The sequence below is a fragment of the Maniola hyperantus genome, chromosome 26, assembly GCF_902806685.2.
Source record: "Maniola hyperantus chromosome 26, iAphHyp1.2, whole genome shotgun sequence".
NCBI classification, from domain to species: Eukaryota; Metazoa; Arthropoda; class Insecta; order Lepidoptera; family Nymphalidae; genus Maniola; species Maniola hyperantus.
This window is the reverse complement of record NC_048561.1, coordinates 896,453-917,989: the sequence shown is the minus strand read 5'-3', so window position 1 is coordinate 917,989 and position 21,537 is coordinate 896,453. Positions and strand designations below refer to the sequence as shown.

Sequence of the window (21,537 nt, the reverse complement as noted above, 5' to 3'; positions counted from 1 at the left end):
TTTATATCCCCAAAAATCTTCCATATACCTTTCACCAAATCTCATCTAGGAAATCAAGCCCCAATTATGCGTATATGTGCAAAATTTAACGAAATATCAAAAAAGATACCTGGCATCGACATATTTCATGACTCAGCTACTGCATTCAAAAAAAAGCTCTTATCATTTTACGGTGGGTTCATCTCCTAAGTAACTTAATTATTAATTGTTTAGTTAAGTAGTTAGTTAAGTTCTTTTTATTTGTCTAGATATTTTGCAAATGCTGTGTACACATTTTATAGATACATTTATCAGCCTGTGTTTGTCTATAAGTGTCGTAGTTTGTGTTAAATTAATGTATTGTGTGTGTTCCTAATAAATAAAATAAAAAATAAAAATAAAGATGCAAAATTTTTTTCACGGACTCGCATCGGATGAGTGCGTGATCGCCCTTACAAAATAAATTCTTTGGTTCACTAATTTCTGGTTTCAATATTCAATATAATCCGTACAAAATGACTCTTCACGCGCCATTTTAACTTTATGTGTCAACTGTCATGTCAAAAGCGGTTCACCTATAAAATGACTAAAATCGTACTTTTGACATGAAATTTGACATAAAAAGATAAAATATTAGTAATCTATCGACAGACTACCTTATGCTCGCGACTTCGTCCGCGTGGACTACACAAATTTCAAACCCCTATTTCCCCCCTTAGTGGTTGAATTTTCAAAAATCCTTTCTTAGCGGATGCCATACTAAATTTCAGCCCGATCCGTCCAGTAGTTTGAGCTGTGCGTTGATAGATCAGTCAGTCAGTCAGTCACCTTTTCCTTTTATATATTTAGATTGCAAATAAATTGAATATTGAAACCCGACATAAAATGCCAATCCGCACTTGGCCAGCACGGCGGACTACAGCCTAACCTAAACCCTTCTCACTCTGAGAGGAGACCCGTGCTCTGTAGTGAGCCGGTTATGGGTTGATCATGATGAAGTAAATAAATGTTTAGCCAGCTGAAGTGGCAGTGGGCATGGTTGCTGGGGCAGACGTGTTCTGGAGTGGAGACCGCGTATCAGCAAGCGCAGTGTGAGACGACCTCCAACCCGCTGGACTGACGACCTTAAGAAGGTAGCGGGAAGTGGGTGGATGAGGAAGGCGGAGGATCGTGTGTGGTGGCGCCTAAGGCCTATGTCCAGCAGTGGACGCAAACAGGCGAATTGATTGATTGATTGAAATTCATGTCCATCATCGTGACATAAAGTTGGGAACTAGTTTTTGGAAATTACTATTGCTGGGATCTTGGAACAGACTTTTCAGGAAATATACCTAAAAGAAAAAATTTCTTTTTGTTAAATCGTCTATTTAATAATTATTTATTACTAGATGATGCCCGCGACTTCGTCCGCGTGGATTTAGGTTTTTGAAAATCCCGCGGGAACTCTTTGATTTTCCGGGATAAAAAGTAGCCTATGTGCTAATCCATATAGTCTATCTCCATTCCAAATTTCAGCCAAATCCGTTCAGTAGTTTTTGCGTGAAGGAGTAACAAACATACACATACACACACACACACACACACACACACATACAAACTTTCGCCTTTATTATTTTATTTATTTCGCCTTAGTTTTCTTATATTGTTTGTCTTTTTTTTTTTTAGTTATTTGTTTAAACCTTAGTTTAGTTGTTTGCGTTTTTTTTTATAATTTTTTAGTTATTTGTTTAAACCTTAGTTTAGTTGTTTGCGTATTTTATTTTTATAATATACTGTACTAGGTAAATACCTGGTCCGTGACTTCACTTGTTAAGGCTCCCACTGAAAACCAGCGCTGCAGCTTGATGCTGAGTGGGAGACCTATATTTGGTCACACGTACTCGTATATATTATAGGTAGTATTTTTTATTATTATAATTTTTTGTTATCAGTTTAATTATGTAGATTGACTTAATTAGCTTTTAAGGTTTATTGTAGTATTGTGATCAAATAAAAGTTTTCTTTCTTTCTTTCTTTATAATATTAGTCGGGACGGGATTAGACTAGTTTATGCTCGTGGCTTGGTCCGCGTAGTACGTACGTGCGTCATGGGCACTCACGGTAGTTTAAACGCTAAAATAGACACACTTTTTTTTTAGGGTTCCGTACCTCAAAAGGAAAAACGGAACCCTTGTAGGATCACTTTGTTGTCTGTCTGTCTGTCAAGAAACCTACAGGGTACTTCCCGTTGACCTAGAATCATGAAATTTGGCAGGTAGGTAGGTATTATAGCTGGCATTCAGGGAAAAATATGAAAACCGTGAATTTGTGGTTACATCACACAAAAAAAATTAAATTGTGGTCATGAACTAATAATTAGTATTTTCAACTTTCGAAGTGAGTGACTATATCAAGTGAGGTATCATATGAAAGGTCTTCACCTGTGCATTCTAAAACAGATTTTTATTTATTTCTATGCATCATAGTTTTTGAATTATCGTGGAAAATGTCGAAAAAAATACGACTGTAGTACGGAACCGTCATTGCGCGAGCCTGACTCGCACTTGGCCGGTTTTTTTGTGTCTATGATATTAGTACCGATTTACCTGTGTGACTCCAACCACTGTCATGAGAATGATTTGACCGAGAGACCACTTCAAAACCCTGCAGACAACAAATTAATAGGTTTACTACTATTAAAATAAGAACTTAAATATTATTTAATTAGTTTATTCCCGCGACTTCGTCCGCGTGGACTACACAAATTTCAAACCCCTATTTCAGCCCCTTAGGTGTTGAATTTTCAAAAATCCTTTCTTAGCGGATGCCTACGTCATAATATCTATCTGTATGCCAAATTTCAACCTGATCCGTCCAGTAGTTTGAGCTGTGCGTTGATAGATCAGTCAGTCAGTCATGTCACCTTTTCCTGTTATAATTATATTTAGACTAGCTTATGCCCGCGACTTCGTCCGCGTGGACAACACAAATTTTAAACCCCTATTTAACACCATTAGGGTTACTCTAGTCCAGTAGTTTGAGCTGTGCGTTGATAGATCAGTCAGTCAGTCAGTCAGTCAGTCACCTTTTCCTTTTATATATATAGATTACTGTAAATTGCAAAATTTCGCAATTCTAACTTCAAAACTGACAGAGTTTCATACAAACTTCAAACCCCTATTTTAATCCTTTAGGGGTTGAATTTTCAAAAATCCTTTCTTAGCGGATGCCTACGTCATAATATCTATCTGCATGCCAAATTTCAACCCGATCCGTCCAGTAGTTTGAGGTGTGCGTTGATAGATCAGTCAGTCAGTCATGTCACCTTTTCCTGTTATAATTATATTTAGACTAGCTTATGCCCGCGACTTCGTCCGCGTGGACAACACAAATTTTAAACCCCTATTTAACACCATTAGGGTTACCCACTACCAGTCCAGTAGTTTGAGCTGTGCGTTGATAGATCAGTCAGTCAGTCACCTTTTCCTTTTATATATATAGATTACTGTAAATTGCAAAATTTCGCAATTCTAACTTCAAAACTGACCGAGTTTCATACAAACTTCAAACCCCTATTTTAACCCTTTAGGGGTTGAATTGAGAAAAATCCTTTCTTAGCAGATGCCTACGTTATAATATCTATCTGCATGCCAAATTTCTACCCGATCCGTCCAGTAGTTTGAGCTGTGCGTTGATAGATCAGTCAGTCAGTCACCTTTTTCTGTTATATATTTAGATGTGGACAACTCTGTTGGTCAAAAAGTGTTTTAATGGATTTGATGATGGCAATTGTTTTTTTTTTTTTTAAAGAATATTAGCCATGTTTTTTTTTTATTTAAAAAAAAAAGAATATTAGCCATATTAAATGACTAATATTCCCCTTTCCTCTCCAACTAAGCGTCAAGCTTGTGCTAGGAGTAGGTACGACAATAGTGCAACGGGCGAGGTTTGAACCGTCGACCTTTCGGTTTTCAGTCCACTCCTTTACCCGTTGAGCTATTGAGGCTCAAATGTTAAATGACTAATATTCCCCTTAGGATTAGGATTTTTCAGTTCCCTAGGCAACTTAATGGCTCGCCTCTAACGCAGTGGTCCGACCGCCGCCGATGAACAAGAAACGAGTAGAACTAGAAAAAAGCGAGCGAAGCGAGTGTGTAGTTTCGATAGGTTTGTCACCGGGCTATAAGCGAGTGTGTAAGTGCGACGAGCGATTACCTGCGCTGAACGAATATCGCTGAGCGAGTTTAGTTTTGAGAGCTCGTCGCTCAGCGATGAAACTAGTAAAGCGAGTCGTCGCCGGCAGTGTGAACAGTCAGAAAAGCAACTTTTGATATATGCATCTCTTTCGTTTACACGGAATGTACATTTTATTGTGCGTTTCTTGAGAGAGAAAATCGCCGATAGTTAGTCGTTTTCTCGCCGGCGGTTGGACCACTGCCTAATTCTCAGTGATTGAAAATGAAAATGAAAATCTTTTTTATTCGTATAAACTTTTACAAGTGCTTACGAATAGTCGGATGCATCTACCACTGGTTCGGAATGCCTTTCTTACCGAGAAGAACCAGCAAGAAACTCGGCGGTTGCTCTTTTCAAATATTTGATATAGATTATAAAGTAACCTTTCACCTGTCACACATATCTTCAGCGACATTCCTGTCTCTGGCTTCGTGGGCAGAGAGCAGCTCCTGCAGCCTTCTCGCCGCTGACACGTTGTCCTTGAGCTTGGAGACGGAGTCCGAGATGTCCTTCACTCTCATCATGTAGGTCTCCGCTGAGGTACCTGCAAACACATGTTATCATCATCATGATCAACTCATGGCCGGCTTTCAAATCTGTACCTATTACATTTAAAGATATTCAGCCCGCGGATAGACAGATGGACAGACAGACAGCGGCGGGTTAGTATAATAGGGTAGGTTGACACCCTACGGGTACGGAACCCTAAAAAGAAGGTTCAACAATAATACCTAATTCCAGCTCCTTGTCGTCCTCATAATCTTTTGGTTCTGGCTCTTCAGTGTCTATCATGAGATCGAAAAATACCTGCAAAATATGAAAAACAACTATTTATCTAAATATATAAATGGAAAAGGTGACTGACTGACTGATCTATCAACACAGAGCTTAAATCACTAGACGAATCGGGCTGAAATTTGGCATACAGATAGCTATTATAACGTAGGCATCCGCTAAGAAAGGATTTTTGAAAAGTCAACCCCTAAGGGGGTGAAAGAGGCGTTTGGAATTTGTGTGGTCTACGCAGACGAAGTCACGAGGATAAGCTAGTTTTTTAAATAAAGTACATTTTACATTCACTTTATACAAAAGTGCCTAACGCCCGCGACTTCGTCCGCGTGGACAACACAAATTTCGAACCCCTATTTTACCCCCTTAGGGGTTGAATTTTCAAAACTCTCTTCTTAGTAGATGTCTAAGTCATAATAGCTATCTGTATGCCAAATTTCATCCCAATTCGTCCGGTAGTTGGAGTTGTGAGTTGATAGATCAGTCAGTCAGTCAGTCAGCTTTTCCTTTTATATATATAACCACATTGTTACCAAATTACACTCATGCGAAGCAGGGGCGGGTCGCTATCCATACTAATATTATAAACGCGAAAGTGTGTCTGTCTGTCTGACTGTTTGCTAGCTTTTCACAGCCCAACAGTTTAATTAATTCTGATGAAATTTGGTACAGAGTTAGCTCCGTTAGCTTACATCCCGGGAAAGGACATGGGCTACTTTTTATCCCGAAAAATCAAAGAGTTCCCACGGGTTTAAAAAAAAATCTATATCCACGCGGGCGAAGTTGCGGGCGTCATCTAGTTTTTAACCGACTTCCAAAAAGGAGGTGATTCTCAATTCGGCCCGTTTTTTTTTAAATAAAGGAATTACAGTAGAAAACATTCCTTCTTGTTTGATAGCTCGGCAGCTCATATACACACAATAATCTCTATATATATATAAAAGGAAAAGGTGACTGACTGACTGACTGATCTATCAACGCACAGCTCAAACTACTGGACGGATCGAGCTGAAATTTGGCATGCAGATAGCTATTATGACGTAGGCATCCGCTAAGAAAGGATTTTTGAAAATTCAACCCCTAAGGGAGTGAAATAGGGATTTGAAGTTTGTGTAGTCCACGCGAAGTCGCGAGCATAAGCTAGTAATAAATAAACGTTTATTCGCTGGAATGTGGGTAAATGTAGATGTTACATCAGTTGAGTTGCCTGACACATTCTACCAGGTCCTGGTGTGCAAATGGTTAAAGAATATTACAATTACATTTAAATTATTCTAGTTCATTACATTTACAAAATAATAAATTTAAACATTATGTCGTAGTTCAAAACAAAATAAAATATACAGTGATTACAGAATATAAACCAGTCATTCAAAAGAAGCAGGACAAAAGCATAGTTTGTCAGCGCATATAAAAGTCCAAATACATCAATTATATTATAAATTTTTATCCATGAAATAGTCATTAATGTCACAAGTCACAAAGACGAGCTGTACTCACAGTCTTGTCGCTGAAGGTGCTGAACGTGTTGTCGAAGCAGAACTTGTAGTCTCCCTCGACGAGTGAGGTGTGCCTGTGAGCATTGTCGGGCTTCTTGTAGTCCGCCACCACGGAGCGGCCCAGCGGGTCCACCAGCTGGAACGAGATGTCGTGGTCGCCGTGCGACGAGTCTATCACCTACAATGAAGGATAATGATGAATATTTGCAAAACAACACACGCTCCACTAACGCGCGACACGCGCTCCGCTAACGCGCAACACACGCTCCACTAACGAGCAACACACGCGCAACACTCGCTCCACTAACGCGCAAGACACGCTCCACTAACACGAAACACACGCTCTACTAACGCGCAACTACGCTCCACACACACACACAGTCCACTAACGCGCAACACACGCTCCACTAACGTGCAGCACACGCTCCACTAACGTGCAGCACACGCTCCACTAACGCGCAACACACGCTCCACTCAGCATACACGCTACCTCTGATAGCTACCAAACACAATATATCGTCTGATGTTCGCCTGGCGTGATTTCACTTTTTAAAAAATCCCATGGGAATTCTTTGATTTTCACTGTCAACTCTTTTTACCCCACTACAGCAAAGCCCAAAAAGAGAGTTGTGTGTTTAATCTGTATGTATGTCCGCTCATAACTAATCAACGGCTCAACCGATTTTGGTAAATGATATGCCATTATATTCGTCTTGATGTACCAGCAAAGCAGTGCGGCCAAGTGATTTAGCGATCCCGTACGATGGCGTCTACCATAGGGGTACGGTTTAATGAAAACTGCCTTACGGAAGGGGTATGGGGTTAGCCCGCATCTTAGATTGCATCATCACTAACCACCAGGTGAAATTACAGTCAACGGTTAAGTATTTGAAAAAAAAAAGAATTGTACAGATACTAGATAGCAATGCAAAATATGCTTCATGCATTGTTATCAGCAATTAAAGGTGTCGCATTTCTAGTGAGCCGTAAAATTCCATGATAAATACTAATTGCTTGGTTTTTTTTTTGTTATTATTTTAACAAGCTAGCACCAATTAAAATACCTTAACTATGGTGATGCCACTAGGGATATCTACTCGTGTGATGCCACTACGCTTAATACTAATGCATACTAATATTATAAATGCGAAAGTGTGTCTGTCTGTCTGTTAGCTTTTCACGGCCCATCTGATCCTCTGATTTCAATGAAATTTGGTACATAGAGATAGCTTACATCCCGGGGAAGGACGCAGGCTACATTTTATCCCGGAAAATCAAATAATTCCCACGGGGTTCTTAAAGGCCCATGCGTTCAACCAATTTACATGAAATTTGGTAGCAAGGTAGCTTGCATCTCGAAAATTGACATAGGCAACTTTTAATCCCAGAAAATCCATGGGATTTTTGCAAAACCTACATCCACACGGACGAAGTCGCAGGCATCATCTAGTTAATGCATAATTGCATTTGGAATTTTATATAGTTTCTAGACTGCTCTGGTGGCTTCGACCGTGACTTACCACCCTACCGGGAAAGTCGTGCCACCAAGCACTTTAGCGTTCCGGTACAATGCCGTGTAGAAACCAAAGGGGCATGGGTTTGATAAAAACTGCCATACCCCTGCCAGGTTAGCCCGCTTCTATCTTAGACTGCATCATCACTTACCAGGTGAGATTGCAGTCAAGGGCTAACTTGTATCTGAATAAATAAAAAATGCTTTGCCCAGCACTGGGCATTGATACTGCTGTCTGAACCTTTGGACAAAGCTGGCTCTTGTCTAGCAGCTCTCTGCAATTAGCTTAACATTATCTGTCCACCTTGTAGGCGTGTTTAGATAGTATGAACACAGGTTAGGGTCTCAATACCTACCGGCATTTTTGGAACCCAGCTTTACTACTAAAAATGCCGGTTCGGGGTTTAAATACTCATAAATAATAATCACATACCTGATATTCTATATCAATTAATTCATTTACTAAAACCTTCTGAAAGAAACAGTCCATTTTTCCCGCTTGCACGGTAAAAGTCATGTCTTTTTCATAAGCCAAAACTGCGTTAAAAACTGCCGTAATAAATATGTACCGCATTTTGTTACTGTGGTCGTAAAACTAAAATCTTAACCACACGCACTCCTTTATTTTATCGGCACAGCACAGTAGTAAAGTGTTGGGCCAGACGCGTGAGTAACAAGGTTATTTATAGTTCCCGTCGTGTTTGTTATTAAAATAGAGATAAAACGAAGATCGTGGCGACTGGCGAGACCAAAATATTTTCACAACACCTTCATAAAAAATTTTGACTTTTGATCTTGAATGTCAAATTCACTCAAAATCAAAAATGGCGCCTAAACGCCTGTAAGTAGAACGCCTAAAAGTATTTCGTTCGGAAATCACGTTTAGTTTCAACCTTTTCAACAGTACTAAACAAGTATGCCAACATTACAAACTGAACAACTGCCAAATGTGTAAAATGTATGGTTGGAATCTACAGCCGAAAAATCTGAGAAATCTAAAAAAAACAGTTACCAAAATGCAAAATAAAATGGATGATGCTAATCAGGTTGTTCATATAATTTATTATTTTTCTTAATAAAACTTGTTTTAATTTAAACAACCGAAATGTCCGGCACAAGTAGTTCGGGAGTGCCGAGTGGTGTGGTGCAGAACAGTGCTTTGTCGTTTGTTGCGCACGCGCAGCCAACGAGTTCTGAAGTTTCACCAGTATCAGCTGGGAACACAGGGTCTACCGGGGAACCTAATAATCAAACAGGTATTTTTAGGGTTCCGTATCTCCAGAGACAAAAAAGAGTCTATCAAGACCGGTCAAGGGAATCAAAACCTATGGGGTACTTCCCATTGACCTAGAATCATGAAATTTAGCAGGGAGCAATGTCTTATAGCACAAGTAAAGGGAAATAGACTCATCTGGTGACAGAAGGGCTAGCTCATTTTTCGCGCAACGGATCAGCCTGGCTGTCCAGCGCGGAAATGCAGCCAGTATTCTTGGCACCATTCCAGGCGGGCATGATTTGTATAGTAATTAGATAAGGCTAGCTTTAAGTTTTATTGTAATACTAGATGACCCGGCGAACTTCGTACCGCCTAACAGTCGATTCTTTAATTTTTTTTTTTTTTAATACTTACAATTTTTTAAATTTTTCTCTCCATAAGAACCATCCTCGTACTGCGATCAGTAACACATTTAGCGATTCATTTTTATATATAGAAGATTTTCATTAAAAAAAACCGGCCAAGTGCGAGTCAGGTTCGCGTAATGAGGGTTCCGTACAGTCGTATTTTTTCGACATTTTGCAGGATAATTCAAAAACTGTGATACGCAAAAATAAATAAAAATCTGTTTTAGAATGCACAGGTGAAGACCTTTCATATAATACCCACAACCACAATTTAATTTTTTTTTTGTGTGATGTAACCACAAATTCACGGTTTTCAGATTTTTCCCCGAATGTCAACTATAAGATCTACCTACCTGCCAAATTTCATGATTCTAGGTCAATGGGAAATACCCTGTAGGTTTCTTGACAGACAGACAGACAGACAACAAAGTGATCCTATAAGGGTTCCGTTTTTCCTTTTGAGGTACGGAACCCTAAAAAGTAAAGAGAAAAATCCGAAAACCATGAATTTGTGGTTCCACAACAATAAAAGTGTATTGTGTGTTATTTCTTGTACAATGGTATAGAACCCCTTTTAGTTTGACTTGCACAATGCACATGGGTTTCTTCTCATCTCCAAAAGTGTGCAAAATCTGCACTTGGCGTGCAGCTAAATCCTTCTCATTTCATGCTCAGTAGTGGTCCGGTGGTAGGTTGATGATAGTATAATGTTAAAATGATATTTTTCAGATTGCCTGATGCCAGCGGGTCTGAAAGCTCTATATGAAGTCTGTTCCAACGTATACCCTGACCAGCCCAACCCTCTACAAGTCACCACCAGACTAAAATATTGGTAAGAGTCAACTTTCTGTGTTAGCTTTAGGTTTAAAGAGTATTTTTTAGGGTTCTGTACCCTACATACATTTTTCCTTTTGAAGTATGGAATCCTAAAAATGTTTTCATTTCACTTTCAGGTTAGGTGGACAAGACCCTCTGGACTACATCAGCATGTACTGGAACCCCGGGAAACCAAATGAGAGCATACCATCCCACTGGCACTATGTAAGGTATGTATTTAACGACCTCCCTGGCCCAGTGGTAAGCACTGTGGTCCTATTAGTGGGAGGTCCCGGGTTCGATTCCTGGCAGGGGTTTGGAATTTTATAATTTCTAAATTTCTGGTCTGGTCTAGTAGGAGGCTTCGGCCGTGGTTAGTTACCGCCCTACCAGCAAAGCGATGCCGCCAAGCATATAATAGCTGAAACCTGCATAGCTGACAGTTCTCCTAATGTTCCCAAATGTATGTAAAGTCTGCCAATCCACACTTGGCCAGCGTGGCAGACTAAAGGCAAAACCCTTCTCATTCTGAGAGGAGACCAGAGTGCTGTAGTGAGCCAGCAGTGGGTTGATCATGATGATAATGATGGACTTTGGGTCCACAACATCGTGGTAGATTTATATTTCACTAGCTTATGCTCGCGACTTCGTCCGCGTGGACTACACAAATTTCAAGCCTCTAATCTAATTTCAGCCCCTTGGGGGTTGAATTTTCAAAAATCCTTTCTTAGCGGATGCCTACGTACTAGCTATCTGCAATCTGCATGCCAAATTTCAGCCCGATCCGTCCAGTAGTTTGAGCTGTGCGTTGATATATCAATCAGAGCTTTTCCTTTTATATATTTAGATAGATATGTTGTTCACAGTTTTGGTCTATCAGACCTGCACGGGGATGGCAGGGTGCACCCTGAACCAAACCCCATAGAGAGATGTTCAGGGTACGGGCTGGAGATCACGTTCCGACTGGCGAGCGAGGCGCGGGAGCCCCCACTGTGGCCGGCCGCGCTGCTGCAGCAACTGGCGCGATACATATTCACCACTGGTGAGACTACACCCACCATCAAAACACACCCATCCAATAAAATGCACCCACACATGAAAATACACTTACCCGTCAAAACGAATCCACTTACCTACCAACACCCATTAAAATGCACCCACACATGAAAATACACCCATCTACCAAAACACCCACTTAACGTCCATATAGAACCCACCAACACTCACCCACTAAAATAAACGCATCCTTAAAACTCACCCACTTTCTCGCTCACCCGTCAAAACAATGGGTGTATTCATGTATACAGCAGGGATCCCATAGAGAGATGTTCAGGGTACGGGCTGGAGATCACGTTCCCGTGGCCGGCCGCGCCGCTGCAGCAACTGGCGCGATACATATTCACCACTGGTGAGACTACACCCACCATCAAAACACACCCATCCAATAAAATGCACCCAGACATGAAAATACACTTACCCGTCAAAACGAATCCACTTACCTACCAACACCCATTAAAATGCACCCACACATGAAAATACACCCATCTACCAAAACACCCACTTAACATCCATATAGAACCCACCAACACTCACCCACTAAAATAAACGCATCCTTAAAACTCACCCACTTTCTCGCTCACCCGTCAAAACAATGGGTGTATTCATGTATACAGCAGGGATCCCATAGAGAGATGTTCAGGGTACGGGCTGGAGATCACGTTCCCGTGGTCGGCCGCGCTGCTGCCTGAACTGGCGCGATACATATTCACTACTGGTGAGACTGCACCCACCATCAAAACACCCACCTGTAGAACACACCAACACTCACTCTTAAAAATACACCACCCATAAAACACATACTCCCACCATTACCTGACCATTGAGTCCTGAAAAAGATAAATCTTATTTCTATTTCGTTTGTTATTGCTGAATCATATTGTTATCTTTTTCTGATTGCCGAATCACATGTTATCTTTTTCTGATTGCCGAATCACATGTTATCGATTGCCGAATCAAGTGTTATCTTTTCTGATTGCTGAATCACATGTTATCTGTATTTCATTGCCCGAAATGTGCAATCTTTTCCTTACTGGTGTAAGATATATCTTTTTCTCTTTGCTACTTACTTAGTTGTTACTAGCTTTTGCTCGCGACTTCGTCCGCGTGGACTACACAAATTTCAAAACCCTATTTCACCCCCTTAGGGGTTGGATTTTCAAAAATCCTTTCTTAGCGGATGCCTACGTCATAATAGCTATCTGCATGCCAAATTTCAGCCCGATCCGTCCAGTAGTTTGAGCTGTGCGTTGATAGATCAGTCAGTCAGTCAGTCAGTCAGTCAGTCAGTCAGTCAGTCAGTCACCTTTTCCTTTTATATATATAGATTATGTAATCTCAGGCAACAAGTTTTGTGCGGGAGACCACGTGACTTGGCACGCGGCTTTGGACGGCTCAGAGTCTCGCGTGAGACATCTGTTGGTGGCGGACGACCCACAACTATCTGTGGCCGATACACCACACGGCACTGTGGCTTTTGTACAGGTATGTGCATGTTCGTATAATTATTTTATTTATTTATTTATTTTACACTTTATTGCACACAACACAAAGTAAACATTGAAAAAACACAATACAGGATCTTAATCTAATAGCTGTAGCATGCAAAGGCGGCCTTATCGCTAAAGCGATCTCTTCCAGGCAACCTTTGACGAAAGGAATCACGAAAGCACGGGTATAACGGGTATAATTGTTCAATTTCCATTTAGAAATGTCCAATTTGTATTAAGAAATGTCCAATTTGCATTTAGAAATATCAGATTTGTATATAGAAATGTCCAATTTACACTTAGAAAGGTCCAGCTTTTACTTAAATAGGTCCAATTTTCACTTCGAAATGTCCAATTTGTATTTAGAAATGTCCAATTTTCCATTGACTCAAAAGCCTTTCTTAATGGGGGTCTACGATGCCTAACGGGCCTAAAATCCTAAAATTTAACAAACGTCTCTCTTTCTGTGGCGTAAACCTTTATCATTCGGGACACGACAGACAGACAGACAGGCATACAGCAAAGTGATTCTTTAAGAGTTCCGTACCTAAAGGGTAAAAACGAAGCTCTATTAATGTCTCTCTGCTGTCTGTCCCTCTGTCTGTCTGTCCGAATCACAAAATTCAAACCCCTATTTCACCCCCTTAGGAGTTGCATTTTCAAAGATCCTGTCTTAGCGGATGCCTACGTCATAATAGCTATCTGCATGCCAAATTTTAGCCCGATCTGTCCAGTAGTTTTTTTTTTAATGTGTTCCTTCCTTTTTCCTCCGACATGGTGGTCGGAGACTTTAGTCCTTTGGTCCAGTGTCTAGTGTCCAGTAGTTTGAGCTGTGTGATGATAGTCAGTCAGTCAGTCACCTTTTTAAGGTAATATACACGATGTTTGCAGATGGTCGGTTGCACAAGTCGGGAACTGCGAGCGGCACAGAGGGGCTCCGGGTTTGAAGTCCTCAAGGCGTTGAGCGAGGACCCGAGGTAATACCTAAATCAAAAAGTATTTATTTCTCAAATTTTAGGGTTCCGTACCTCAAAAGGAAAAACGGAACCCTTATAGGATCACTTTGTTGTCTGTCAGTCGGTCTGTCAAGAAACCTACAAGGTACTTCCCGTTGACCTAGAATCATGAAATTTGGCAGGTAGGTAGATCTTATAGCTGACATTTAAGCAAAAATCTGAAAACCGTGAATTTGTGGTTACATCACACAAAAAAAAATGTGTTCATGAAAAAATATTAGTATTTTCAAGATAACTATACCAAGTGGGGTATCATTTGAAAAGGGTCAAAATCCTATAAGGGTTCCGTTTTCTATTTGATTTACGGAACCCAAAAAAAAAACTGCCAGCATGGTGAACTATTGCCTTCCATATCCACAAACCCTTCTCACTCTTCCCTTAGAGTGAATAGGCATCTTCTAGGTAAACGCGTCCCATCTTAGGGCATCACTTTCCATCAGGTGTGATTGTGGTCAAGCGTATACCTATAATGAATTTAAAAAAAAAAACAGGAGACACGTGCTCAGTAGTGAGCCGGCGATGGGTCAAGTTGATGTTATTCCAGATGCGGCGGCAGTTGGCTGGTCACTCGCGCCCAAAGACGGGTGTCTGCTCGCTTGGGCTCGCACACCCGGCGCGCCGCGCATCTAGCCGGGGTCTCGGCTAGAGTGCGGTGGCAGAAAAACCCGGTAAATTAGTTTATTTCGCGTTTACTAGCGATTAAAAAACAATCGAATAAATCGAAAAATTGAACAATCGATTGTCAATATATCCCTCTTCACAAAAAACAATCGAATAAAAATCGACAATCGATAGTTTGTGCGATTGTTGTAAAAAACAATCGAATAAACCGAACAATTGAACAATCGATTGTGGATTTATTCATCTTCACAAAAAAACAATCGGATACAAATCGACAATCGATTGTTTAATTGTTTGATTCATTGGTAAGTTTTTTTTTTTCCTTTTGTTTTTATATATTTAGATGAGTAAATAGTGAGATAGTATATTTCCCAGAGCTTGGAGGACCAGTCTAGTTGTCTGTCCCCGAGCGTGGAGAGGCAGATCAAGGAAACCCTGCAGCGGGGACTCAGCAGCATGAGCGACAGGGGCACCGAAGGTAAGATGGCATTCATTTTTAGGGTTCCATAGTAAACAAGGAACTCTTATAGTTTCGCCATGTCCGTTCATCTGTCCGTCCGTCCGTCCGCCGTCCTCGGTTAATCTCAGAGACTATAAGTGCTAGAAATCTGTAATTTGGCATGGGTATAAATATTAATCACGCCGACAAAGTGGTGAAATAAAATTGCTCGCTTCGCTCGTAGTTCAACCTTAGAATCCTTCGCTGGCTCGGAATTCAATTCAAACTCTCGCGACAAAATAACAACTTTTTTAACAACTATTTGGTGTACAGGTCACAACATGTCGACGGACAGTTTCGAAATGTCAAGCATCGAGAGAGCACTGCCACAACTGCCCGAGATGATGCAGGTTAATATACGTTACTTGTGATGGCCGATTCATTCGAATAACAATCGAACAATCGAAAAGCAATCGATTGTTTTCGATTCTTCAATTGTTGTTCGATTGTGCAGATCAGCTGTGATAGCCTAGTGGTTAGGACGTCCGCCTTCTAATCGAAGGTCGGGGGTTCGATCCCGGGCACGCACCTTTAACTTTTCAGAGTTATGTGCGTTTTAAGTACAAGCACTACTTGCTTTAATGGTGAAGGAAAACATCGTGAGGAAACCTGCATGCCTGAGAGTTCTCCATAATGTTCTCAAAGGTGTGTGAAGTCTACCAATCACGTTGACCAAACCCCTTCTCACTCTGAGAGGAGGCCCGTGCTCTGTAGTGAGCCGGCGATGGGATCATGATGATGCAGTCAAATACCCAATTGTTTATCTCTAAATATATAAAAGGAAAAGGTGACTGATTGACTGACTGATCTATCAATGCACAGCTTAAACAACTGGACGTATCAGGCTGAAATTTGGCATGCAGATAGTTACTATGACGTAGGCATCCGCTAAGAAAGGATTTTTGAAAATTCAACCCCTAAGGGGGTTAAATAGGGGTTCGAAATTTGTGTAGTCCACGCGGACGAAGTCGCGAGCATAAGCTAGTAAATCAAAAATTCTATTGATGATCTTTTGACGACCTCCCTGGCGCAGTGTTAAGTGCTGTGGTCTTATTAGTGGGAGGTGCCGGGTTCGATTCCCGACAGGGGTTTGGAATTTTATAATTTCTAAACTTCTGGTCTGGTCTGGTGGGAGGCATCGGCCGTGGCTAGTTTTTTTTTTTTTTTTTTTTAAAAGAATATTAGCCATGTCAAATGACTAATATTCCCCTTTCCTCTCCAACTAAGCGTCAAGCTTGTGCTAGGAGTAGGTACGACAATAGTGCAACGGGTGGGGTTTGATTGGGGTGAACCGTAGAGCAGAAACAAAGAGGAGTTGGCCTAAGCAACTGTGCAGTGTGATTTTCAACTAGGTCCTGACGTCATCACTGTGGGCGGGGCCTTAGTTAGTATGCTGTCTGCGTTCGTCAGGTTCACATATATTGAGACTCGTATTATCGGTGTGTTTTCGCGTTTTTAAGAACAAAAGGATGAAGTGTTGTGTTTTATCGTGTCAAAGTTATTCAGACAGACGTTCTGATGCTATGAATGGTATCACATTTCATTTGTAAGTAATTTTATACGTAATTTCTACACTTATTGACATCTAGTGTGAGATAGCTGAACTATGTAGTGACATCAATATATCGATGTTAGGTCGCTAAGCGAGTAGTTTTGCTACTAACCCGCAGATGGAAAATTGAGAAGTGGGCGGCGTTCCACAACCCCTCACCCCGCAAAATGTCACTCGATATTTCATAGGGAAATCTTAATACAACATCTCCTCTTTGTTTCTGCTCTATGGTTTGAACCGTCGACCTTTCGGTTTTCAGTCCACTCCTGCACCTGTTGAGCTATTGAGGCTTATACCAGTTACCACCCTACCTGCAAAGCCGTGCCGCCAAGCGATTTAGCGTTCCGGTACGATGCCGTGTAGAAACCAAAGTGGTATGGGTTTAATAAAAACTGCCATACCTTCCAGGTTAGCAAGCATCTTAGATTGCATCATCACTTACCACCAGGTGATATTGCAGTCAACGGCTAACTTGTATCTTTAAAAAAAAATCTTGACCGTTTCTCCTATATTCCAGGGTTCATGGCGGGGAGAAGACGAGATAGAATACTTGGACGGAGTACATCTGATGCTGAACGCGGAGGGAGCTAGCTTGTTACCACTTGCTATCGAGTGAGTCTTAATCCACCCGGGTCATCGGGTTACCTCTGAATAAGGGTTACCCGGGTAATACCTGGCTGAGTTTGTTGTGGGCTCTTTTCAGACCTGCTAGATAAATTGCTACATCAGTGTCTAACACAGAATGATAGCCACCGACGTTGGTTGGTGCTACATTGCTGCTAAACTGGGTGGTCATCATCACGATCAACCCATCACCGGCTCACTACAGAGCACAGGTCTTCTTCTCGGCAGGAAAGGCATTCCGAACCAGTGGTAGATGCATCCGACTATTCGTAAGCACTTGTAAAAGTTTATACGAATAAAAAAGATTTTCATTTCATTTCATTTTCATTTTCATTTCATTTCAGAGTGATAAGGGTTTTGGCCATAGTCTACCACGCTGGCCAAGTGCCGATTGGCAGACTTCACACACCTTTGAGAACATTATGGAGAAATTTATAAATGCGAAAGTGTGTCTGTCTGTCTTTTAGCTTTTCACGGCCCATCCGTTTAACCGATTTTGATGAAATTTGGTACAGAGGTAGCTCGCATCCCGGGGAAGGACATGGGCTACTTTTCATCCCGGAAAATCAAAGAGTTCCCTCAGGATTTTTAAAAACCTGTATCCACGATTTGACGACCTCCCTGGCGCAGTGGTGAGCGCTGTGGTCTTAATAGTCGGAGGTCCCGGGTTCGATTCCTGGCAGGGGTTTGGAATTTTATCATTTCTAAATTTCTGGTCTGGTCTGGTGGGAGGCTTCGGCCGTGGCTAGTTACCACCCTACCCGGTGCCGCCAAGCGATTAAGCGTTCCGGTACGATGCCGTGTAGAAACCAAAGGGGTATGGGTTTAATAAAAACTGCCATACCCCTTCCAGGTTAGCCCGCTATCATCTTAGGCTGCATCATCACTTACCACCAGGTGAGATTGCAGTCAAGGGCTAACTTGTATCTGAATAAAAAAAAATAAAAAAAAAAAATCTATTTCCTTAAGTGTCTCCCATTCCCCAAGTGCCGATTGGCAGACTTCACACACCTTTGAGAACATTATGGAGAAATTTATAAATGCGAAAGTATGTCTGTCTGTCTGCTAGCTCTTCACGGCCCATCCGTTTAACCGATTTTGATGAAATTTGGTACAGAGATAGCTTGCATCCCGGGGAAGGACATGGGCTACTTTTGATCCCGGAAAATTAAAGAGTTCCCTCAGGATTTTTAAAAACCTGTATCCACGATTTGACGACCTCCCTGGCGCAGTGGTGAGCGCTGTGGTCTTAATAGTGGGAGGTCCCGGGTTCGATTCCTGGCAGGGGTTTGGAATTTTATAATTTCTAAATTTCTGGTCTGGTCTGGTGGGAGGCTTCGGCCGTGGCTAGTTACCACCCTACCGGCAAAGCCGGTGCCGCCAAGCGATTAAGCGTTCCGGTACGATGCCGTGTAGAAACCAAAGGGGTATGGGTTTAATAAAAACTGCCATACCCCTTCCGGGTTAGCCCGCTATCATCTTAGACTGCATCATCACTTACCACCAGGTGAGATTGCAGTCAAGGGCTAACTTGTATTTTAATTTAATTTAATTTAAAATAACTTTATTGTTAATAGATTTACAGAGAGTAAGAATACAGGATACACTTAAAAAATAAAAAATTTTTACAAAAAAAATAAAAACCGACTTCGTTACATAAACACTAAAAATTGAAAAATAATTTAATTTATTACCGAATATATTATGTATACAAGAGTTATTATAGTTCCATAATAATACTTTTTGGTGCCGGTGCCAATTAGCTTTAGCTGCGCGAATCGTCTAGACTTCATATTTTTATGGGACTCTACAATGGCACCGACCCCAAAAAATATTATTATGGAACTATATTAACTCTTGTATACATAATATATTCGGTAATAAATTAAATTATTTTTAAATTTTTTGTGTTTATGTAACAAAGTCGGTTTTTATTTTTTTTGTAAAAAAATTTTATTTCACAATTTTTAGTGGCCCCATGGAATTATGCTATGACTGGTTAAAAATCTACTGTTTACTAAGCTATTACACTGATCGCGAGCAATTCACTCTTATCCGTTGAGGAGTTCCAGTATCTATCTTCGAAGATGTTCATCAGATCTTCACCAAATTGAAATGGGACCAACTTTGAAGTATACCCTTTCAAACAAAAAAAGAATTTTCAAAATCAGTCCAGGCGTTTTTGAGTAATCGGGGAACATACATAAAAAATAAAAATAAAAAATAAAAAAAAGATTCCGACGAATTGAGAACCTCCTCCTTTTTTTGAAGTCGGTTAACAAAGGGCGACCTTATCACTAAAGTGATCTCTTCCAGGCAACTCATACTTAAGAACTTATAGAACTGTAAGACGGGGAGTCGCAATGTAGCTATAAATATAATATATATATATATAAATATATATAGGTATATATAAACACATACACTCTAATAGGTACATACTATAAAATATAATATAATATATACAATATACATGTATATAAAGTATATTCTATATACGTATATTCAATATACATGTATAAAAATATATTCTTTCAGCGACCAGTATCATCTAGTATGTTGTATTTCAGTGGTCGTGTGCTTCACGACCGTCACTTCACATGGCGTCAAGGGCCCCGAGCGGTGACCATCCTGCCCCCCAGTGTGGCGGGGGCCTTAGTCAGCGAGCAGAGGCCCTACGCCACCCGAGGGGACTGGCTACAGGTACCATATCTATGTACAGTACGCAGCAGAAGGAGATAGCAGATTTTTTTTTTTTTTTTTTTAATAAATAAAACGTTTATTTTTCAATCATATAGTTACACACATACATGGGTTTGATCTTGAACAATTAGTGCTTAATATTATGAATGTAATTTGTAGAGCATTCTCTCTCTTTTTTTTTTTTTTTTACTCAGTTACAAGTTAGCCCTTGACTGCAATCTCACCTGGTGGTAAGTGATGATGCAGTCTAAGATGATAGCGGGCTAACCTGGAAGGGGTATGGCAGTTTTTATTAAACCCATACCCCTTTGGTTTCTACACGGCATCGTACCGGAACGCTAAATCGCTTGGCGGCACGGCTTTGCCGGTAGGGTGGTAACTAGCCACGGCCGAAGCCTCCCACCAGACCAGACCAGAAATTTAGAAATTATAAAATTCCAAACCCCTGCCAGGAATCGAACCCGGGACCTCCCACTATTAAGAACACAGCGCTCACCACTGCGCCAGGGAGGTCGTCAAAACCGATAAAACGTCGTATAGGTATGAGTGACAGAATCAATGCTCTACAAAGCCGAAATGTCATTCTAAAGGCCGATGTACATTACTTTCTGCCGCGTACTGTACTCTATCCACGGAGAGAATTTAGCATAGGGCTCTCTCTGTTACGCTATTCCATAGAAATTGACAAAGACAAAAAACTCGGTGGGCGTTAACCATTTGCAGTCACCAACCAATCACAAAGCTGTTTTTCGTACAACTCTATTAGAGAACTCTCTCTATCAAAAAACATTCGAAATTCAATTCAAAAACATAGTTTCGTTTGTGATTGGTTGTTATAAATCGCGCAAATTGCTAATGCGCGTAGACGTCGGGCATTGGACTGAAATTTAGAGCTGATGGTATATTTTTATTTTGGCTGACGTCAAAATGACGTCATTTCGATGTTAATGAGACATGGTTCCAGCGCAATAGCATTTTGCGGGACTTATATCACTGCATAGTTAAAAGCTTAATTTTTATTTACAGATTCTAATACCACGGGACTTGGCGCAAGAAATGTCGAAGCAACTCTCCGATCTCTCTCACCTAGCGGAGAGTGACTCGGAGAGCGAAGGAGAGACGGAGAAGTCTCCGCGCCCCTCCCTCCCCCTCGTGTACACGTGGCCCACACACAGACTGACTTTATCCGTATTGCACGATATGGAGATATTGTACTAGTGAATAATTAGTATTTTTATACAAAATATATATATTTTTGCATTAATTATGTGTTTTATTCATTACCTTCATTTTTTAATCTGCTACCCTCATTTTTATCAGTTATATATTTATTGATTGCCTTCATATAGATGAAATATTAATATTCACTGCCCTCATATTGCTCATAAGAGATGTCGAGGCAACTCTGCTATCTCTTTCGTCTAGCGGGAACGAGAGTGAGACAGAACTCTCCGCTACCTCCTTTCCCCTAGTGAATAGTAATAATATTTTTTATATAAAATACTATAGGTACATAGTTTTGCATTAATTATGTGTTTTATT

At 40.8% G+C, this 21,537-nt stretch overlaps 2 protein-coding genes across 4 annotated transcripts; one reads left to right on the top strand and one right to left on the bottom strand.

Moving 5' to 3' along the window:
- Positions 1-263: 263 nt before the first annotated feature.
- On the bottom strand, positions 264-8,783 carry LOC117994370 (transmembrane emp24 domain-containing protein 5-like). The gene is made up of 6 exons (XM_034982290.2): positions 8,429-8,783; positions 6,484-6,660; positions 4,926-5,001; positions 4,585-4,738; positions 2,565-2,622; positions 264-1,310 (listed from the first exon to the last, which is right to left on the bottom strand). Exons 1-6 carry the CDS (start codon positions 8,567-8,569, stop codon positions 1,230-1,232), a joined length of 687 nt encoding a protein of 228 aa, XP_034838181.1. The 5' UTR covers positions 8,570-8,783; the 3' UTR covers positions 264-1,229.
- Positions 8,784-8,889: 106 nt separating this feature from the next.
- On the top strand, positions 8,890-21,259 carry Su(fu) (suppressor of fused). Of its 3 annotated transcripts, none has more exons than XM_069507536.1 (12): positions 8,890-9,041; positions 10,348-10,450; positions 10,572-10,664; positions 11,301-11,476; positions 12,833-12,975; positions 13,872-13,957; positions 14,541-14,664; positions 14,981-15,095; positions 15,390-15,466; positions 17,186-17,280; positions 19,863-19,995; positions 21,022-21,259. In XM_069507536.1, the coding sequence occupies exons 2-12, from the start codon at positions 10,356-10,358 to the stop codon at positions 21,211-21,213; spliced, it is 1,329 nt and encodes a 442-aa protein (XP_069363637.1). In that variant the 5' UTR covers positions 8,890-9,041; positions 10,348-10,355; the 3' UTR covers positions 21,214-21,259. The 3 variants fall into 3 exon arrangements, with proteins under 3 accessions (XP_069363637.1, XP_069363636.1, XP_034838145.1); XM_069507535.1 differs by having other exon boundaries at positions 8,957-9,251; XM_034982254.2 differs by having other exon boundaries at positions 8,959-9,251; positions 14,993-15,095.
- The last annotated feature ends 278 nt before the right edge of the window (positions 21,260-21,537 follow it).

Coding starts and splice junctions, on each gene's coding strand:
- LOC117994370 (XM_034982290.2), bottom strand. CDS start 8,569: ATGCGGTACATATTTATTACGGCAGTTTTTAACGCAGTTTTGGCTTAT. Junction 4,739..4,925: donor CGACAAGGAGCTGGAATTAG/GTATTATTGTTG, acceptor ATGTGTTTGCAG/GTACCTCAGCGGAGACCTAC. Junction 2,623..4,584: donor GCTGAAGATATGTGTGACAG/GTGAAAGGTTAC, acceptor TGTTGTCTGCAG/GGTTTTGAAGTGGTCTCTCG.